The 21,517-nt window shown below is 40.3% G+C and overlaps 1 protein-coding gene across 2 annotated transcripts in view; it reads left to right on the top strand.

Moving 5' to 3' along the window:
* CERK (ceramide kinase) overlaps window positions 1-21,517 on the top strand; it is a 102,799-nt gene that overhangs the window by 33,004 nt on the left and 48,278 nt on the right. The window contains exons 3-5 of one of the 2 annotated variants that reach the window (XM_040343643.1): window positions 8,784-8,894; window positions 14,253-14,375; window positions 16,547-16,672. In XM_040343643.1, coding sequence (XP_040199577.1) covers window positions 8,784-8,894; window positions 14,253-14,375; window positions 16,547-16,672 — 360 coding nt within the window. The remainder of the gene's footprint in view (window positions 1-8,783; window positions 8,895-14,252; window positions 14,376-16,546; window positions 16,673-21,517) is intronic. The other variant, XM_040343644.1, reaches the window with a different exon arrangement.

Genomic DNA, 21,517 nt, shown 5'->3' with positions numbered 1-21,517 from the left:
TAAGTGGATGCGTGTCCGTTTACTTGACTGCCCACAGACTTGCATGGAGCTTTTGATCAGGTCCACCTGAAAATCTGACGGGTGAACCTGACTGGAAAGAGCATTTGAAAGGGGCCTAACGTTTTTCTGCTTTAATTTTATACATCAGACATTTTTGGTTTCCTCATTATAGGTGAGAGGCCCATATGCACATTTTTTATAAATATAATAATAAGACTACCGTTTTTGAGTCACCTATAAATATCTCTTTCAATATCAATATGTGTGTGTAAATTGTATTTTATGACTGTTTTTGTAAAAGCATTAAAGGGGTTGTAAAGGTAAATATTTTTTTTTTCCCCCTAAATAGCTTTCTTTACCTTAGTGCAGTCCTCCTTTACTTTCCTCATCCTCCGATTTTGCTTTTAAATGTCCTTATTTCTTCTGAGAAATCCTCACTTCCTGTTCTTCTGTCTGTAACTCCACACAGTAATGCAAGGCTTTTTCCCTGGTGTGGAGAAAGCCTCTTGAGGGGGGAGGGGGCAATCAGGAGTGTCAGGACGCCCACTAACACACATCACCTTTCTCTATCTGCAAAGTAGAGAGTGTCCTGACTTGCCTGCTCGCCCCCCCCCCCCCTCTCAAGAGGCTTTCTCCACACCAGGAAGAAAGTGTTGCATTACTGTGGTGAGTTATAGTCGCATTACTGTGGTGAGTTACAGACAGAAGAACTGGAAGTGAGGATTTCTCAGAAGAAATAAGGACATTTAAAAGCAAAATCGAAGGATGAGGTAAGTGAAGGAGTACTGCACTAAGGTAAAGGAAGCTATTTAGGGAATTTTTTTTTTTCTTTTTTTTACCTTTACAACCCCTTTGAAGGATTTCAGTATTGCTGCATTGCAGGTCATAGATCATCACATTGTAATGCTTGTTGTGTTTTAAACCACTGTGTACTTCATATTTTACATGCAAAGAAAGTATTTTAACATAGACTTTTTATATACCAGTGAAGACTCTGCCTAAACGCAGAACAGACTTTTTATTAGGTTGCTCGTAATTCATCCAGGGGCATAATTATCTTCATATCAAGCAGTACTCATAAACTAACATAAAGCACTTTCTTCAAAAACTGCATTTATCAGATGCATTTTCTTCACCGTATGTTGACTCCCCACATTGGTCCTTTATTGTTGGTGTCCTTGTACCATGAAAATCATTCACAACCAATTGTTTGTTATCCACTTGTTAATATATAAAGTTTCTTAAAGCAAAGTTCCACCCAAAAGTGAAACGTCCACTTTAAGTACTCCTCGCCACCTGACATGCCACATTTGCCATGTAATTTTTTTGGCAGTCTGCCTATAAGTCGCCATTATTCGTAAAAAAAAAAAAAAAAAAAAAAATACCAAAAATATGTAGCAGAATGCATATAGGCCTAAATTGATGAAGATATTTTTTTTTCTATTGGATATGAGGTGAGAGACTTAATCAAAAAAAAAAATTCCAGAAATCACAATTTATGATTTTTTTAACTATTTATTTGTATGATACAGCTGCAAATAAGTAGTTGAACACCTGTCTATCAGCTAGAATTCTGACCCTCAAAGACCTGTTAGTCTGCCTTTAAAATGTCCACCTCCACTCCATTTATTATCCTAAATTAGATGCACCTGTTTGAGGTCATTAGCTGCATAAAGACACCTGTCCACCCCATACAATCAGTAAGAATCCAACTACTAACATGGCCAAGACCAAAGAGCTGTCCAAAGACACTAGAGACAAAATTGTACACCTCCACAAGGCTGGAAAGGGCTACGGGGAAATTGCCAAGCAGCTTGGTGAAAAAAGGTCCACTGTTGGAGCAATCATTAGAAAATGGAAGAAGCTAAACATGACTGTCAATCTCCCTCGGACTGGGGCTCCATGCAAAATCTCACCTCGTGGGGTCTCAATGATCCTAAGAAAGGTGAGAAATCAGCCCAGGACTACACGGGAGGAGCTGGTCAATGACCTGAAAAGAGCTGGGACCACCGTTTCCAAGGTTACTGTTGGTAATACACTAAGACGTCATGGTTTGAAATCATGCATAGCACGGAAGGTTCCCCTGCTTAAACCAGCACATGTCAAGGCCCGTCTTAAGTTTGCCAATGACCATTTGGATGATCCAGAGGAGTCATGGGAGAAAGTCATGTGGTCAGATGAGAACAAAATAGAACTTTTTGGTCATAATTCCACTAACCGTGTTTGGAGGAAGAAGAATGATGAGTACCATCCCAAGAACACCATCCCTACTGTGAAGCATGGGGGTGGTAGCATAATGCTTTGGGGGTGTTTTCTGCACATGGGACAGGGCGACTGCACTGTATTAAGGAGAGGATGACCGGGGCCATGTATTGCGAGATTTTGGGCAACAACCTCCTTCCCTCAGTTAGAGCTTTGAAGATGGGTCGAGGCTGGGTCTTCCAACATGACAATGACCCGAAGCACACAGCCAGGATAACCAAGGAGTGGCTCTGTAAGAAGCATATCAAGGTTCTGGCGTGGCCTAGCCAGTCTCCAGACCTAAACCCAATAGAGAATCTTTGGAGGGAGCTCAAACTCCGTGTTTCTCAGCGACAGCCCAGAAACCTGACTGATCTAGAGAAGATCTGTGTGGAGGAGTGGGCCAAAATCCCTCCTCCAGTGTGTGCAAACCTGGTGAAAAACTACAAGAAACGTTTGACCTCTGTAATTGCAAACAAAGGCTACTGTACCAAATATTAACATTGATTTTCTCAGGTGTTCAAATACTTATTTGCAGCTGTATCATACAAATAGTTAAAAAAATCATACATTGTGATTTCTGGATTTTTTTCTTTTTTGATTATGTCTCTCACAGTGGACATGCACCTACAATAACAATTTCAGACCCCTCCATGATTTCTAAGTGGGAGAACTTGCAAAATAGCAGGGTGTTCAAATACTTATTTTCATCACTGTAGCAACAATGGCCTGGTCAGGAGGGGGGGGGGAATCTTCTGGAGCTGAAGTGGTTAAGGCTGATCTCTAGGCACATAGGCATATACAGAATAATAACAATGTTAATAAAAAAAAGAATGTATTTTTAAAGCGGACCTTCAGTGATTTTTTTCATCTTTCCATCTAATACATTTTCTGCCTTTGTTGTTTTAACTTTGGATAGTAAAACATATATTTGTGCTGCCACAAAATACCTTATGCAGCCCACTTTCTGTTTCTTGTCTGGTAAAAAGCCTAGGCTTATGACATCATGCACAGACAGCTTTCTCTCACTCTCGTGAGAGTTTGCCAGGGAGGATGAGTCATAAGAGGGCCAATGAGAGCTGCAGAGCTGATGGTGTGCCTCTGTGTAAATCCAGGAAGTGAACAGGTAGCTTCAGCTTCCACATAGTTAAAATGGTTGCAGCCAGACTCCGTGGAGGGAGATCTCTGCAGCATATTTGGTAAGTACAGAATCGCAGTATACAGGAAAACCTTGGATTGCGAGTAACATGGTTAACGAGCGTTTCGCAAAACAAGCTATTTAAAAAAAAAATCCTGACCCAGTTTGCGAGCGTTGTTTTGCAAAACGAGCAGGATCCAAGCCGCTGCGGTGTGCAGTACCGCATTTGGCCAGAGGGTGCCGGTGACACTTGGAGCTGTTCGGATTCACTTTGAAATACTAAAATTCTGAGTTTTTCCAAGGGTCTCAGAGTGCATCCGAGCAGTGTCCAAGTATTTCCAAGTCACTCCGGTGTGTCCCCCCCACCTCTGACCACATGCTGTAATGCTTTACGTCTATCTATTAAGTTCTTGTGGTAAAACCAAGGAAGCTTAGACTTCTGAAGTGTATCAATGCTTTACTAAACAGGGAAAAATCTGTACATACAAACTGTAGGATGCACAACACAACTCATAGCTTACAAAAATATGCCTACATATATAAGCATGTACTATATTGTATGCATTAAAGCGGGAGTTCATCCGAATTTTTTTTTTTTTTAACATTCGATTGATGCTAATTTTGTCAAGGGGAATCCGGGAATTTTTTTAAAAACGAAGCAATACTTACCGTTTTAGAGAGCGATCTTCTCCGCCGCTTCCAGGTATGGTCTTCGGGACTGGGCGTTCCTATTTGACCGATGGTCGCATACATCGCGCCACGAGTAGCCGAAAGAAGCCAAACGTCGGTGCGGCTCTATACGGCGCCTGCGCACCGACGTTCGGCTACTTTCAGAAAATTGTGACGCGATGTATGCGACCGTCGGAAGCCTGTCAATCAAATGGGAAAGCCCAGTCCCTGCAGCCCATACCCGGAAGCGGCGGAGAAGATCGCTCTCTAAAACGGTAAGTACAGCTTCGATTTTAAAAAACTACCCGATTCCCCTAGACAAAATGAGCATCAATCTAAGGTTAAAAATTAAGTTTTTGGTTGACCCTCCACTTTAAATAAACTAAACGATTACTCAACTTGGGGGTCAAGATGTCCTCCATGGTCCTTTGCTCAGTCCAACTCGCAAAGTTCTCAACTCCTTGAATCTCCATGTCTTCCTCTTTGTCCTTCCAAACACATATGTTGTCCCAAACACTTGTTTCTACAGATGCTGTCCAAGCCCCTCCCACCCATTTTTTGCTTCCTGCAAAGACCTTCCGGTCTCAGTTATTTACATATCAATGGAGGGGGAGGGAAGAGCCCCTGTAAACATATGCTGTTACTAAACCTAACTCTATATTGCAATAAAGTCACTATAGAAATGGCCATAGCAACACAACTGCATAGAATAGAAGTATATGTGGAACAAATTATCTTCATTTCCATTGACTTCTATGGAGAAACTCACTTTTGACATTCTCCTGGAACGGATTATGCTCGAAATCCAAGGTTCCACTGTATTTTAAAATATGCAAAGTGGTTGGAGGGAAGCTTCAGATTGGCAAAGATGTTTTTATTACAAGTTCATGTGAGCAGACTGTGGTTCCTCTGTAAGTGCAATAGTTAGTTGTTTAATTTGGCTTTATATAAGCCACTTGTGAATCCACTGTACAACAGAACCAAAACTTTGAGAGGAGCAGCATTAGTGGCCAGTAAGGTGTGCCACAGGGGCTGACAAAGAACCCACTAAGAAAAACTCATCAATCTGTTGCATCTCTTGTTGTGCAGGCATATGCTATGTGCCCCTGTGATTGCAGAAGACCATTGTCATGTAACTACCTGGCTGTGCTTTTTCTTATGGCTGTTTTTAATTGCAGTACTGACTGGACATTAATATAAACATATTTTTCAGTGACAAGGTAACACTGCTCTACGATGTCAGTGTAGGGACTGTAAGAATTTGGCGTAGTATACTTTTGATGGCTTTAATTTTTTATTATTTACTTTTAGAAGTTAGTATTAGAGCCCTTTCACACTGATGCAGTATTCAGGCATTTTAGTGCTATAAATAGCACCTGAAAATAGCCTCCCATGTCGCCCGAATGTGAAAGCCTGAGTGTTTTCTCACTGGGGCGGTGCACTTGCGGCACATTAGAAAAAATCCTGCAAGCAGCATCTTTGGGGTGGTTTTGGAGCGCTTGCAAAACGCCCCTGCCCATTGCAATGAATGGTCAGCTCTTCCGAAGCACTGCAACACAGGCATTTTTAACCCCTTCTTTGGGGTTAAAAGCTCCCCACTAGCAGCTGCCAAAAGCGCTGCTTGAAAACGGGTGGCCCCAGTGTGAAAGGGGTCTTGGGGAATATTATTTTTTAAGCTATAGTTGGCTTAGAATTTAACATTTTTAAATGGCAGTAAAGTTAGTTTTTTCATTTGTATCTACAGGTAAGTCTTTATTAAGGCTTACCTGTAGGTTACTGTGAATGTCACTAAGGCTGGCCATAAATGATACAATTTTCTTGTACAACTTTCCTTTAGATTTATCAAAACCATATAAGGTAAACCCTGAACACTTTTTCAATTAAGGAGATGATCACATTTGTAGCATGCACACTGTGCTTGGAATGGGTAGCACACTTAATACTCGCCTAGGTATGATGAGTAGCCCAAATCTTATAAGCAAACACTACAGCATAGTGTAACGTCAGGTTCTTGTGATACCATGTCCAATAAAGTGCTACAGCGTGCAATAAAATTAATATGTTTCAACAACCTCTGCTTGATATATTGCACATATATTGCGGCGGTTAACATATACGTAAACATATTGAGCAAAGATTGTTGAATCATATGAGTTTATGACACACTGTAGCACTTTATTGGACATGGCACAGCTCCATTATTTAAAGGGGTTGTAAAGGTAAAAAAATCCCTAAATAGCTTCCTTTACCTTAGTGCAGTCCTCCTTCACTTACCTCATCCTTCCATTTTGCTTTTAAATGTCCTTATTTCTTATGAGAAATATTCACCTCCTGTTCTTCTGTCTGTAACTACACACTGTAATGCAAGGCGTTCTCCCTGGTGTGGAGAAAGCCTCTTGAGGGGGGAGAGCGCGAGCAGGATTGTCAGGACACCCACTAATACACAGCTCCTTTCTCTATCTGCAAAGTAGAGAGTGTCCTGACTTGCCTGCTCGCCCCCTCGCCCTCAAGAGGCTTTCTCCACACCAGAGAGAAAGCCTTGCATACGGTGTGTAGTTACAGACAGAAGAACAGGAAGTGAGGATTTCTCAGAAGAAATAAGGACATTTAAAAGCAAAATGGAAGGTTGAGGTAAGTGAAGGAGGACTGCACTAAGGTAAAGGGAGCTATTTAGGGATAAAGGTAAAGGAAGCCATTTAGGGAATTTTTTTATTTACCTTTACAACCCCTTTAAGTCATTACAATGTATAAACACATAGTTTAGAGTAGCAGCTATCCTTATCTAATTTTTTTTTTTTCCGTGGATGTTTACATGGTTTTAAATCAGTTTCGCGTGAAGCTCTCTTGGGTTGCTAAACATTCTTCAATCTGGCCGCAAGCATGTCAGCCTCACTTAGGTGTTACTGGAGGAAATTGTGTAAACATGTTAACTAATTCACCCCACCACAGGTACTTGTATTCCGAATTTTAGGGAGGTGGGCAACCTAAAAGAGTTGATCTTCCATTGAGTTGGAACATTTTTGAAATTCAGATCCCTTTCAGACTTATGAGTTGCTGTAATAAATGGCTTGAACACCCCAATGCACAAACAAACCGCGCACACATGTGTTGCAGCATACCGCAGTGCACAACTGTGGTTTAGGGTTGTGCTGCATTGCAAAATAACATGACACAGGCCTGATTTTGGCTCATTAGCAGTGTGCTGGCACCCCAGTATTCACTGCCACATTAAGAAGAATAGAGGCAACAAGGAAATTGTGGTTCATTTCTGTTCAGTTGGAAAATTAGTTTTAAAATATAATTGAAAATTGAACCTAGAAAACTAAGCACCAAACAAGTATAAAGTATATGTTTTGATGTTAAAAATGCCACTGGGAATATGCCTTATTTATCCCAAGACCCGAGTATGATCTGACAGCCTGAACATTGTAACACTATATAAAGATTGTAGGTCAATCACGATATATAAAGCCTAACTTATTTAGCAGGCTTCATGTTTGCTAGCATTTTGGTTTAGCTACGGTTATGAGTTAGGCTGTCAGTACATCGGGAATGATCAGTTTTCAAATATATAGATAATAGTTTGTAGACCCTATAACCTTCACACAAGCTAAGTAATATACACTGATTTGGGCTTTTTTTTTTTTTTTTTTTCAAAGAAATGTAACGGAATACACTTTGGCCTAAATTTAAGAAGGAAGATTAATTTGCAACATTTTCCAATTGTTTTTATAGTAAAAGATATTTAAAAAAAAAAAAAAACAGCAGTGATTAAATACTACCAAAAGAATGGTCTATTTGTATAAAAAATGATATACATTTTAATTTGGGTACAGGTTTGCATGACTAAGCAATTGCCAGTTAAAGTAGCGCAATGCTGAATAGCAAAAACAAACAAACAAAAAAAAACTGGTCACCAAGGGGTTAAAATCTTCCAGTGGTTAAACTATAAGTTTGTTAAACAATTGGGACAGTTGCCACTTTGGTTTAGAACACTACACATTATATAGGGTGGCAAGATCTGAGGGGAAAACCCAGACAGATCTATCTTGTCTTGTAGATTAGATATTGCTATAACTGTAGATGATTATTAAAATATCCTGGTATATTTCTTCTAGGGGAACTAGCAGGTGTCTGGACACATCATAAGGTTAAGATGCATGTTCAGGCGATTTAAAGCATTCTCGGGTTAAGAATCTTTAGTATGCTAAATGGGCCCATCTTATGCTCTACCTATTGACGTATAGTAATCGTCTTTTGTAACTTCACATTATATTGTTTTATTATAATTTATTCATCATCAAGTGTTTAAAAAGTTGATACTGATAAAGTTGGTTTGATCAGCAGACAGTATATATATTTTTTAAAGATAATCTCTCTCGTTCCATGCGCTAATTTTGTGAAACGACATAATTTAATAATAGGTCCATATTTTGGCATGTGAACAATGCGCATGAAAACATTAGAAGTCTGATGGCGCACTGTGGTGTATAATTATAAAGTGGGTAAGCTAGGAAGCTATTAACTATTGTATTCATCTAATTGTGTTATGTCATGTGAATTGTCTTCATACGCATTTCACATGTTTTACTTTAGCCAAACATCTTGACAAGCATATTAACAGATCTTTAGTTCATGCCGTGCTAGGCAGGCTGCCATGCAAGTGGCCTGTAGTTTGTCTTTGTCAGGACTAATAACATCTGGGTTTGTTACATTCTTCTTCTTTGTTTTGCAGCTGGTCATATTGTCCCTGTATCAGAGATTGTTTCAGTTGAAGAAGCGGAAATTGATGAGAAGCACTATGGCATGCAGTGGAAACACATGTGCAAACCTCATGCATTTACTGGTAGAGATTTTTCTTGTTCTTTTAAAACCAGATCATGTAATTGTACAATATTTATCAAAATGATATGCTGTGATTATGCACATCTTAAAACCTAGTAACATCTACTGGAATTTACTAGAAAAGTAGAATAAAATTAGGTAAAAATGGTCAAAGGTTTAGGCCAACTACAGGTGCCAAGACAAATTTAATTCAGGTGAACTTTTTTTTTTTTGGTCTTCATCTGTTTAACCACTTACATACAGGGCATGTTCACCCCCTTCCTGCCCAGGCCAATTTTTATTTTTCAGCGCTGTTGCACTTTGAATGACAATTGCGCGGTCATGCAACACTGTTCCCCCACAAATAGAGCTTTCGTTTGGTGGTATTTGATCATCTCTGCGGTTTTTATTTTTTGCGCTATAAAAGAGCAGCAGCGATTTTGAAGAAAAAAAATATATTTTTTTTGATTTAACTACTTGCCGACCGCCCACCGTCGTTATACGTCCTCACTTTAGAGATGAATATCTCGGTAACGGCAGCAGCTGCTGCCACAATCGAGATATTCATCTCTTCTGTGGGCGGCCGTGTTAACGATAATGGCGGTCTCCGCGACGGATTCGCCGCGAGATCGCCGTTATCGGTGGCGGGAGAGGGCCCCCCCCTCCCGCCGCTCTCCCGCGCCCTCTGCCGCTTACCGTAGCCGTCGGTAGCGGCGGAGGAGATCGCGACCATCCGGCAGCTGAGCGGGGACGAGACTGAAGGAAAAATCTCCTTCGCCCGTCCCCATAGCTCTGCTGAGCGGAAGTGACGTCAAAACGTCAGTCCCGCCCAGCGTCTTAAAGAAACATTTTTTTTTTTTGTCATTTGAAAAAATGACATTTCCAAATTTCTTTTTTTTTTTTTTTATTTGCATTTAAGCCCAAATATGAGATCTGAGGTCTTTTTGACTCCAGATCTCATATTTAAGAGGACCTGTCATGCTTTTTTCTATTACAAGGGATGTTTACATTCCTTGTAATAGGAATTAAAGTGATAATTTTTTTTTTTTTCAGTGTTAAAAATTCTAAAATAAATAAAAATAAATGCGAAAAGCAAAAAAAATTTTTTTTTTAAAGCGCCCCGTCCCGACGAGCTCGCACGTAGAAGCGAACGTATACGCGAGTAGCGCCGACATATGAAAACGGTATTCAAACCACACAAGTGAGGTATCGCCGCGATCGTTAGAGCGAGAGCAATAATTTTTAGCCTTAGGCCTACTCTGTAACTCAAAAAATGCAACCTGTAGAATTTTTTAAACGTCGCCTATCAAGATTTTTAAGGGTAAAAGTTTGACGCCATGCCACGAGCGGGCGCAATTTTTAAGCGTGACATGTTGGGTATCATTTTACTCGGCGTAACATTATCTTTCACAATATATAAAAAAATTGGGCCAAATTTATTGTTGTCTTATTTTTTAATTTAATTTTTTTTTTCCAAAAAAAGTGCGCTTGTAAGACCGCTGCGCAAATACGGTGTGACAAAAAGTATTGCAATGACTGCCATTTTATTCTCTAGGGTGTTAGAAAATATATATATATATATAATGTTTGGGGGTTTTAAGTAATTTTCTAGCAAAAAAAAATGGTTTTGTCTTGTAAACACCGACTCTGAAAAACAGGCCCGGGGCTAAAGTGGTTAATAAATATCACAATTTTATTTTTTTTCAAAAAAATTTTTTTTTCCTCAGTTCAGACCTATACGTATTCTACATATTTTGGTAATAGTAGTAATGGCGGTGATCTGCGTTTTTTTTTTTTTTATTGTGACTGTGACATTGCGGCGGACATATCGGACACTTTTGACACATTTTTTTGGGACCATTCACATTTATTCAGCGATTGGTGCTATAAAACTGCACTGATTACTGTGTAAATGTGACTGGCAGGGAAGGGGTTAACACTATCACTTGAGTGATTCTAACTGTAGGGGGAGGGGACTCACAAGGGGAGGAGACCGATGTGTGTTCAGAGGAACACACCTCAGTCTCCTCACCTCTGACAAGAGGTGGATCTGTGTGTTTACACACACAGATCCACACTCCTGTCGTGATCGCGGGTGCACGGCCGACATCGTGGCGTCCGGGCACGCGCACCGTGTTACGAGTGGTGCTGGCGGCGCTCGCCCCCTAGATTGCCGGGAAGTAAGGACGTAATATAACGTCCACCCGGAGGGAGGGATGGAGGGTTCCTGCCGGCGTCTTATTATGGCCCGGTAAGGAAGGGGTGAAAGCAGACCTTGCACCTTGAATGGTCTCCCTGTTATGTAAACCAATATTAAATTGCTGTATTATGCACAGGGAAAAATAATTCCCTGTAACAGATTTCCCTTTATGTGAACAAGCCAAAACTGAAAGTAAGAGGAATTCCCTCTAAAGTGAGAGAATCCCGGGCTGAAACCAGGGTCACTAGAACTAGTGTCTCTGTTGGAAGATTTCCCCTCTATTACTGTTTTGGTGTCGACACAAAATTCAGGATTTTCTTTCACTTTCAGTTCCAATTAGAACGGGACACAGGATAAATATACCTAATGTGGTGCAGAAAGCAGCAAAACTGACAGGGGTTCTAATCCCTCTCCACGCTATCCAAAACTAAAAAAAAGATTTGCCTTAAGTTGCGCTTTAATTGTGATTCCAGTGTTCCTTGTACATGTTTGTGTAAAATCATGCAATTTTACTTAAAATCCAAAAGCGGCAGCGTAAAGGAAACCTATACTGAGGAATCTTTCTGAAAATGCTAATTTCTTGGCTCTCATGTGGATTCAATAATCTTAATACTTTGCACCACTAACCTGAAGCAAACATGCTAATCAGAAATTCTAACTTCATTCTGACTTCACACGCCACAGACTTCAAAAAATCAAGGTATCAATTGTGGCAGCTAGGTAACTAGTATTTTTGGAAGATGGTCATTTTATAGCATCTTTCTTGTCCTGTACTCACAGGTTCACTTTAAAGTAGTTAGAGGTGGAAAAACTTGAAGAGACATATGTGGACTTGAGTAGAAAACATAAATTAGATCCTTCTGAATTTCCTACTTCCAAACTTGATTCAGCTAGAACTGCATTGAATCTAGCGCTTACAGTAAGGGCAGATGAGGCTTTGAAATGGACTGGTGCTAGATTTTACCGGTTAAAAGATAGGATAGGCCCGATGCTGGCGAATAAATTGTCCCCTAGATTTAGATCAAGGATTCTACCCAAAATTAGACAAGCAGATGGTTCATTTACTCTGAACCCTCGGCGGATAATGACAGCCTTTCAAAACTTTTATTCCAAACTTTACGCTTTTGATGGCGACTATGCATCTGATAAAGTGGAGAAGTTTCTTGATGGCTTAGATCTTCCTAAATTGACAGAGATACATAGAGGGGTATTGGAGGCTCCCATATAGGGCGAGGAAGTTCAGACGGTGATCAATAATTTGAAAACGGATAAGGCTCCCGGTCCGGATGGTTTTTCTTCTCCTTACTACAAAACATTTTCAGTTGTCCTGTCGCCCTATCTCGCACAGTTTTATAATTACTTAACGGATGGTAACCCTATAGGTAAAGAACTCAATATGGCATATATTTCGGTAATCCCGAAACCTGACAAGGACCACAGTCAAGTTGAGAATTATAGACCAATATCCCTTATAAACAATGACCTTAAAATTTTGACTAAAATAATGGCCAATAGATTGTCATCTTTCATAGGTCAATATATTCATAAGGATCAAGTCGGTTTTATTCCTGGGAGGCAAGGTCCAGACCAGATAAGGAGGGCTGTCGATCTAATTTCTATAATGCAATCTAGATGGACTGGGGAACATAAGCAAGAGGGTATGCTTCTTTCATTAGACCTTCAGAAGGCCTTTGACTCAGTTTCTTGGCCATATATGTTTGCAGTACTGAGGAGATGGGGATTTGGTAATAATTTTAATTGATGTTCATTACATTGTACTGATTTATTTTTTCTGAAAATAAACTTAAACTTGAATGAAAAAAAAAAAAAAAATAAAGTAGAACTGAGGCTAGTGTAAAGTGGTGAAGGGAGTATTTGCTGTAAGGTGCAAGTATGCCAAGTGTACTTACATATTATGGCAAACTTACTTTTTGTGTCCAGTGGTTACGGCTCAATGTCCTCTGTTGCCTTCTTTTCCTCTACTCGTGTATTATTTGTTCAACCATTGAGCAGCCAGGAATGATGCAACTCTCAAAAATGTTAGTTGGAACTTCATCATTCCAACATTAGCCCATTGTTTGGCATAACACTGCATGGCACATCCAGAGCAGTCAGTGCAAAAACAACCAAAAGAAAAAAACATGTTGGGAGAAAGGGGTACATTTTTATTTATTTATTTTTGGCAAAAGGCATACAACGGCTCTTCTACCAAAGAACTGTACGGACTATAATACATTTTTTTGAGTATTAAGTTTCACTTAAGATTCTTCAGATGAATTGAAATAAAGTTTGGTGTGCTTATTTTAGGTCTGGTCATTTTTCCTACATCTTCTACCTAAATGCTGTGATTGTAAATGATCATATACTATGTGTTTTTATATCTACACCAATTAGCCGTGACATTATGACCACCACCAGATTAAGAGAAATAACGTTGCGTATATTTCTACAATGGCTTCTCAAAGTGGGTGGAGTATATTGAGCAGCAGGTGAACATGTTGTCCTGGAAAATTATGTGCTGAAACCCCAATAAAATTTCAAACTAAAGATTTGAGATGCTTTCACAAAGTCTGAATTGTAATGGCTAGTCGACTGGGTTGGAGCAACTCCAAAATTGCATCTCTTCTGGGATGTTTCCAGTCTACAGTGGTGAGGACCTACCAAAAGTGGTCCAAGGAAGGAAAACGGGCAAACTAGTGGCAAGGACATGGGCGGCCAATGCTCATTAATACATTTTAATACATATGGTGAGCAAATGCTAGCTGTGTAGTCCAATCCAATAGAATGACTACCGTAGCTCAAATTGCTGAAAAACATAACGGTTTCCATAGAAAGGAGTCGGAGCACACAGTACATCAGTCTTGATTTATTTGGGCTTGGTGGTAGTATATCATATTTTCTGGTGGCAGTTGCCTTTTTCAGCAGGATAATTCACCCTGTCCCACCGTGCAACCCACATTACTTAAACGATCTGCTGCCAACAGCTTGGTGTCGCACACCATAGCATACTTTCAGAGTCCATGCCTCATCGGGTCAGGGCTTTTTTGGTGGCAAAAGGGGGACCTACTCAATATTAGGTGTGTAGTTGTCATAATGTTATGGCTGATCAGTATCTATCTATTTATCTATCCTTTTTACAGTGATGGGAGCATTTTATGATAACATTTTTCTGTGTTTTAGTGCACTATGTACAGAGATCGAAGAAGCATCGCTGGCGGTGCAAAGCAGTGACTTTCTGGTGCAGTGACGAGCTTCTGTGTTGCCATTGGTTGCAAGCACTTAATAATCTACTTGAGCAACAGGGTATGTTCTATAGTATACCAAAACTTTTTTGTTGTTGTTGTTTATATCGGAATAAAATTCTACTTTTTTTTTTTTTTTGGAAGATTCTGGCACTTAAGTTTGAGAGTCAGGAATACCTGAAGATACCTCATGTTTTTTCTGGCTTGTCAACTGCCAGACTTCATACAATGTGTTTTAACTCCTTGGAGTATATCGCTTTGTAAAATAAAAAGTTATTAAAAAGAATGTAGACAAGTGCAAGGTTCTTGGTGAACACTGATAAGTGGTTTTACAAGATAGCAACTTGCAGACTTCAGAACAACAAGGCAAATATTTAAGTAAAAGAGATGGGTTTTCTTACTTGACTGTTAGACCCCATTCACACCTGAGCAACAGCCGCGTTCGGCGGTAGCGGCGTATTTTGCCGTGGGTGTGAAACTTTAAATTTTTTTTTTTTTTCAAAAGTCTTCCCATTGCTGTCAATGGGAAAACGCCACTGTCGCCTGAAAAAAAGGGTCCGGGACTTTTTTTCAGGCGACAGGCGTTCGGCGTCTATGAGATGTGAACCATCTCCATAGACAGCAATGGTAATTCTCCCCTCTAGCGGCAGAAGCGTCCGGCGTCGGGCGTTTTGTCGCTCAGGTGTGAATGCAGCCTAAGTGTTTTGTGTATTTCTTTCAAATCTGTGCAGTGATCCTGAATGAAACTGTGACAAAGACCTGTCACCGCTGCGCTCTCTTGTACAGGTTGACCAGTCTTTTATACGCTCTTTCCTCCAGCTTTCTGCAGGAGGGCCCCTCCGAAAAGCTTTGATTTATGCTCAAGCTAGCGGCGGAACAGTACTGTTGTCACAGCTACCTTTACCAGGAGTTTGGTTTTGTGCGACAGCATAGGCCAGCACATTTCAATAGGCTGCCCTATACGTGACAAACCCTTTTTGACGGGTGGCCAAAATGTGCATTTCCTAGCTGCGTTTGGGATGTCATTAACAATTGATGCACCCCAAGTGTGACGCGCGTTCCCTAAATGTGTGCATTTCTGCACGCATTACCGAAACACGCAGGTGTGAGTGGGGACTAAAGTTGATGTGTTCAAACTGAATATGATAAATATAGTAAAAATAAATGTTTTACATTTTGGCCTCTATTTGTCTTATTTTGTACCTTTTTTAAACTATAGCCCAAAATTATTCTTTTTAAAATGTGGAAATTTTATTGCTTTTTTTTTTTTTTTGGGCTAAAGTCCTCCTCTCGCAGTTCAGCTCGCCCATCTCCCCTCCTATAGCACCTGATTTATGTTTACATTGAATATGAGAAATCTGCTGGGTGACTGAAGAGACTGGGGGGAGCTTAGCTTGCCTGAGTAGTATTTGAATGACTTCTGCTCCAAGCATACTAGCATTATTTATAAGCTCGAAAAATGCTAGGAAAAAAAGCTGGATGTAAAATGGTTGAGAATAGTGTTTGTGTGCCAGCTTACAGTAGCATTTTGAGAGCATTAGCGTTTTTATAATACACGAGGGAGGCGAGAAAGGGGGAAAAAAAAACCCTCAAACGATATTTTAGTAGTGTGTGTGTGGTGATAATGGCTTAATGTAGTGTGCATGGACACATAGAATAACACTCTTTAGCTTCTAGGAGCAGAGAGAATGCTAGTGTGCATGGAGCCTTAGTATTGCTGTGACGTTTGAGAGTTCACTGCCCTGCAATGGCTGCAAATACTTTTATCGACAAAGGCTTGTATGAATACTTTTCTTTCTGCTTGTTAATATTTAAAGACATGAATGTTCTTAACCTGGTCATAGGTAAACTTTAAAATAATTACCATTGATAAGAAAATTGACAAGTCACAAACCAGGAAGTGGCAGATTTATGTTTTTTCTAGTTCTTAGTATAGTATGTTTATGAGCTCGTTGATGGGTGAAGAAGGGTTTATTTTACCATTAGTTCCTCAGCTTAAGTCAGCCAAGCACAATATATATGAATAGAATTGGTGTGAAAAATGGCTTGAAAGCCTACAGCAATTGCCACATTTAAATAGCAATACATTTTTAGATGGACTGGAATAAAGCTGTAGGTAAATTAGAAAACTTGCAACACTTTTTTTTCTCATTTGTAAAGTTAGAACTAGCTGTGTAAAAATATGACTTGCAGCCAAATTCATTTTTTAAAGGCATATTTGTTTTCTTACAGCTTGTAGGCCAAAGCACTTATTGGTTTATATAAATCCATATGGTGGCAAGAAGAAAGGAAGGAAAATCTACGAGAAGAAGGTGGCTCCATTGTTCAGTCTTGCCTCTATCACTACAGATGTCATTGGTAAGAAGCATGGTCTTTCATTACTTCTAAAACCACAGCCATGAACACTGGAGGATGAATGGTACATAAGCTGATTTATGGCAATATTAAAGCGTGTTCCTTATCTTAAGCCCTAGGCGCTAACGGTATGCAAATATGCAGCCTATCCATAGGTGGGCTTTTGTGCTGAGGCCGCATATTTGTGTACCGATTTGCAGGCACACCCGAGCAGAGAGCTCTCACCATGCGTGCTTTGGCATAGTTACCGGCGGCTAACGGATCGGGAGCTTTTCGATCATGTGACAGCCAATTACGGAGGTTACATGAACATAAACCCTGGCCACCAGTATCTGAAACCTTTTTAAAGGCCAGGAGGCACAGGTGCCAGGGTGTTAACGGAAACTGGCCATGAGGAGTAACACACAGACTGCCAGTGCTGACCTCCTACTTCTGAAAATGCTACTTGCCTGCTTGCCATACTTGACTCTTTTGCTTCATCACTGGCCCGAGCCAAGCATTCATACAACCTCAATTCCAAAAATGTTGGACATAAAAACAGAATGCAATGATTTGCACATCTCATAAACCCATATTTTATTCACAAAAGGGAATGGAAGACCTGTCAAATGTTTAAACAGAAAGATTGTACCATTTTAATAAAAACAAAATGTTTTAAAAATGTTCACAACAACCCCATGCAAAAGCTTAAGGCTGCCCCTCCAGGATCATGTAGGTCATCATTTGCGGTCAGCTGCTTGGAGTGCAAGGAGGGCAAGGGCTCCATAGAAGTCAATGAAAGGAAAAACATCCCAAGAGCCACACATCAAATAAAACCTCATGTAAGGAGTAGAAGCAGTCTCAGTCTGGACTCTGTCCAGGCCACGCCCACAGGGCGTAGTCTGACTAAGCCCTGTGGGCAGGGCAACATGCAGGAAAGGACTAAAAATAGCCAAAACAATAAAAAAAAAGTTGCTTAACATAAAATTGCAAATACTTTAAATATATCATCCACAATACATAATAAAAAGCCTGAGGCTCTCAGATGGCACTGCATTTAAAATTGACTTGATTCTGTGATGGACATCCCTGTATGGGCTCAGGAATGCTTTAAAAAACTGTCTGTGAACACAGTTCACCGTGCCATGAAAAAATGCAAATTAAAGATCTGTCATGCAAAGAAGCAGCCATATCTGAACATGATCCAGAAATGCCACCGTCTTCTCTGAGCTAAAGCTCATTTGAAATGTTCTGTTGCAAATTGGAAAACTGTTCTGTGGTTAGGCGAATTGAAATTCAGCATTTTGTTTTAGGCAACCATTTGCGCCACTTCCTCCTGACTAAAGAGGAGAGGGACCTTCCGGATTGTCATCAGCACTTGGTTAATAATTCTGCATCTCTGATGGTGTGGGGTGCATTACTGTCTGGAATGGGTGGCTTGCACATATGGAAAGCCACCATCAATGCTGAAAGATATATCTTGGTTTTAGAGCAGCATATGCTCAGGCAAGAATGGGGCGATTTACTTCTCCGTCTAAATATTTCATAGGTTTCCTATTTTCTTTTGTAAAATAAAATGTGTGTTTTTTTGTTTTTTTTTATTATTTAAGATTTACAAATCCCTGTTTTTGTGTAGATTTTACAAAGCGCCCCACATATTTGGAATTGAGGTTTTACAAGAAAATACTTTGCTTATATGGATACTTATTTAGTGTCAGTGACTTAGAATGTATTGAAGCCATTGTATAGGTAAACCAACTAAGCAAATGGCATTTTTGGAATGAGTTGAGCTAAAGCAGAAGTCCATCTTTTTTGACGAGCCTCGTTTTAAGTGATTTTTTAAGGTGTTGTTTTTTATTTGTATTTTTTTTATTAAATAACACTGTTATACTTGCCTTCTCTGTGCAATGGTATTGCACATAGCGGCCTCAAACCTCCTCTACTGGGGTCCTCCTCTTTTCCGATTGCCCACATAGCAAGCTGCTTGTCATGGGGGCACTTGTGCTGGCTATATCTAGAGACACACAACATGGCTTGGCTTCTTGTTAAGAATAATATTTTTCACTCCCAAAAAGAGTTGTGCCACGTACACGACCGTTTTTTGGGTTGTAAAAAATGAAATTTTTTTTTAATGTCATTAAAAACGATCGTGTGTGGGCTCCAGAGCATTTTTCACAATGTAAAAAATGTCCATTAAAAATTTCGAACATGCTCTAATTTTTCACGTCGTTTTTAACATTGTAAAAATGGTCGTGTGTGGGCTTAACGACGTGAAAAAAACGCGCATGCTCAGAAGCAAGTTGTGAGACTGGAGCGCTCGTTCTGGTAAAACTAGCGTTCATAATGGAGTAAGCCCATTCATCACGCTGTAACAGACTGAAAAGCGCGAATCGTCTTTTACGAACGCAAAAGCAGCCCCAACGGTGGCGCCATCCGCATGGAACTTCCCCTTTATAGTGCCGTTGTACGTCACCGCACTTTGCTAGAGCATTTGTTTTTTCACGATCATGTGTAGGCAAGGCCGTTTTAACGATGGGGTTGAAAAAACGTTTTTTCTAGACCTTTAAAAAATTTCATTTTTTTACAACCCGAAAAACGGTTGTGTGTACGCAGCATTACACTGAGTGAAATATAAAGTCTGTTATCCAGAATTTGTGAAAGACTTTCCAAGTGGGTGTTTGGCACAATGGCCTTGCAGTGCTTCAGCTTTAGGTTCAGTTTTACACTAAGACACAGCCGCCTAGTTTGTATGTTCTCTGTTTGTTTTTTTGTGTTTTGGTTACATTTTTTTCTTTCACAACATAAAGACATGCTTGTATTGATTAAACTAGTATTAAACCCAAAAACAAAAGTATAATATTGCGGCATACCAATCCTTGAATGTGGTGGCTGCATTTCTTTTTCTTAGACTCCTTTTCTATTATTTTCTCCTGGTGGTCTGGCCAGTAACACAAATACTGCAATAGGGCATATTCACCTTGGATGGAGGAGCATCAGAGATGCCTTTGGACAGCAGCATTGTCAATCTGGGGAGAGGGTAATGTTGGATGCACCAGTAGATTTAGATGGCGTTAACCTATCAATAGCTCACTGGCACAGTACAGTGTAAATAAACCAATGTCATTTGGTGGCCAGGAGCTTTGTGTGTGCATGAGCGATAAAAGCCGAACTCCCACCAACACTTTAGGCAGCTACAGCAGCATTTTTTTTTCTTTTGGGATAAAAGGTTTACATAAATGAATTAAAGATGATCATTGTAAGCACCCCTGTCAGAGTTAAATATTTTGCCTCAACTTTCTAACTGGCACTTTTGTTGAACAGCTCAGTCTGCTAAAGGAAATTGAAAAACAGACTTCTTGACCGGATCACTAGGTCAAAATAAAGAAAAACAGAATTAAAAAAAATAAATAAAAATGCAGCCACCACATATAAGATTCAGTAAGCTTCAATATGTTTTTTGGGTTTAAACCCCTTTCCCAGTGTTTGTACATGTATGACTTTAGCACATTTGTTTATTCTGAGAGGCTTACAATCTAACAAATATTAAAGCGAAGCTCCACCCAAAAGGGGAAGCTCTGTTTATCTGCACTCCCCCCCCCTGCTGCCACATTTGGCACCTTTTATGGGGGGGCAGGTACCTAGTTTTGACAGGTGCCCACTCCCATTTCAGGCTGAGTTTGGCCCCCTTTTCCTCCCACCGCTTATTCACAGAGCGCAGTGCGACATGTGCAGTAGAAAACTGTCTGAAGAAGCCACAAGGCAAGGGCTCCAGTGCTTTTTTTTTTTACAGCGTTCCAGTAGAGTCCAGTGCAGAAAAAATGCAGCGTGTTCTTTCTTTTTTTTTTTTTTTGTGGAATGGGAAAACCCTGCAACTGACTGCCCTGGTGTGAGCTATGACATATAATCTACTTTCCATGCGTTTTTTGATTGACTGCATGTAGTGTGAACTGGCCCTATGTGTTTAACATTCTTCCTATCACTTGGTTTAGCTTTTTGTGTTTATTCAATTTAGGAACAGGTGACTGGTTTAATATACTGTTTTTATACTCGAGTAAAAGCCGTCCCGAATATAAGTAGAGGCACCTAATTTTACCACAAAAAAATGGGAAAACTTATTGACTCAAGTATAATCCTAGGGTGTCCATCTGCATGCCTCACTGTGCCCATGACTAGACTGACGTTTAACATGGGAGTCTATGTAAGGGGTGCCCGGATTTGAAAAATTGGTGTCCCTCAGACAGCAAACTTGTAGAGGAGAAATTGGGCTACATGTGTGCCAAGTTCCAGGTCCAGGAGACCTACAACCGGCCGGTATCGGGGCCCCAAAATCACCGGAGAAATGACCGTTTAACATGGGAGTCTATGGAAGGGGTGCCTAGCTTTGAAAAATCGGTGCCCCCCGGACAAAACTTGTAGAGAAAGAGTGGGGCTATATGTGTGCCAAGTTTGAGGTCCAGGGGACCTACGATTGGCCAGTACCGGGTCCCCAAAGTCTGGGAGATCAGGCACAAAAAGGTAACTCGAGTATTAGCCGAAGGGGGCATTTTCAGCACACAAAAAATGTGCTGAAAAACTCTGCTTATACTCGAGTGTATACAGTAATCACTTTAAAACATTTATTAGATTCATTTTGTAGCTTTAAATTGTCATAATGCCTTTTCATCATAGGTTTAATAGCAATTTTAAGTGGACAAATAATCGGTTGTGTGCTTTTAACCACTTAAGGACTGCCTCCTGCACATATACGTCAGCAGAATGGCACGGCTGGGCACATCCACGTACAGGTACGTCCTGAAGGTCCGGGACCGCGGGACTCGCGGACCTGATCGCCGCTGGAGTCCCGCGATCGGTCCCCAGAGCTGAAGAACG

This window comes from Rana temporaria, chromosome 3 (assembly GCF_905171775.1).
Source record: "Rana temporaria chromosome 3, aRanTem1.1, whole genome shotgun sequence".
Lineage (NCBI taxonomy): Eukaryota > Metazoa > Chordata > Amphibia > Anura > Ranidae > Rana > Rana temporaria.
Note: the sequence above shows the minus strand (reverse complement) of the source record. Positions and strands in the feature narration are given on the sequence as shown.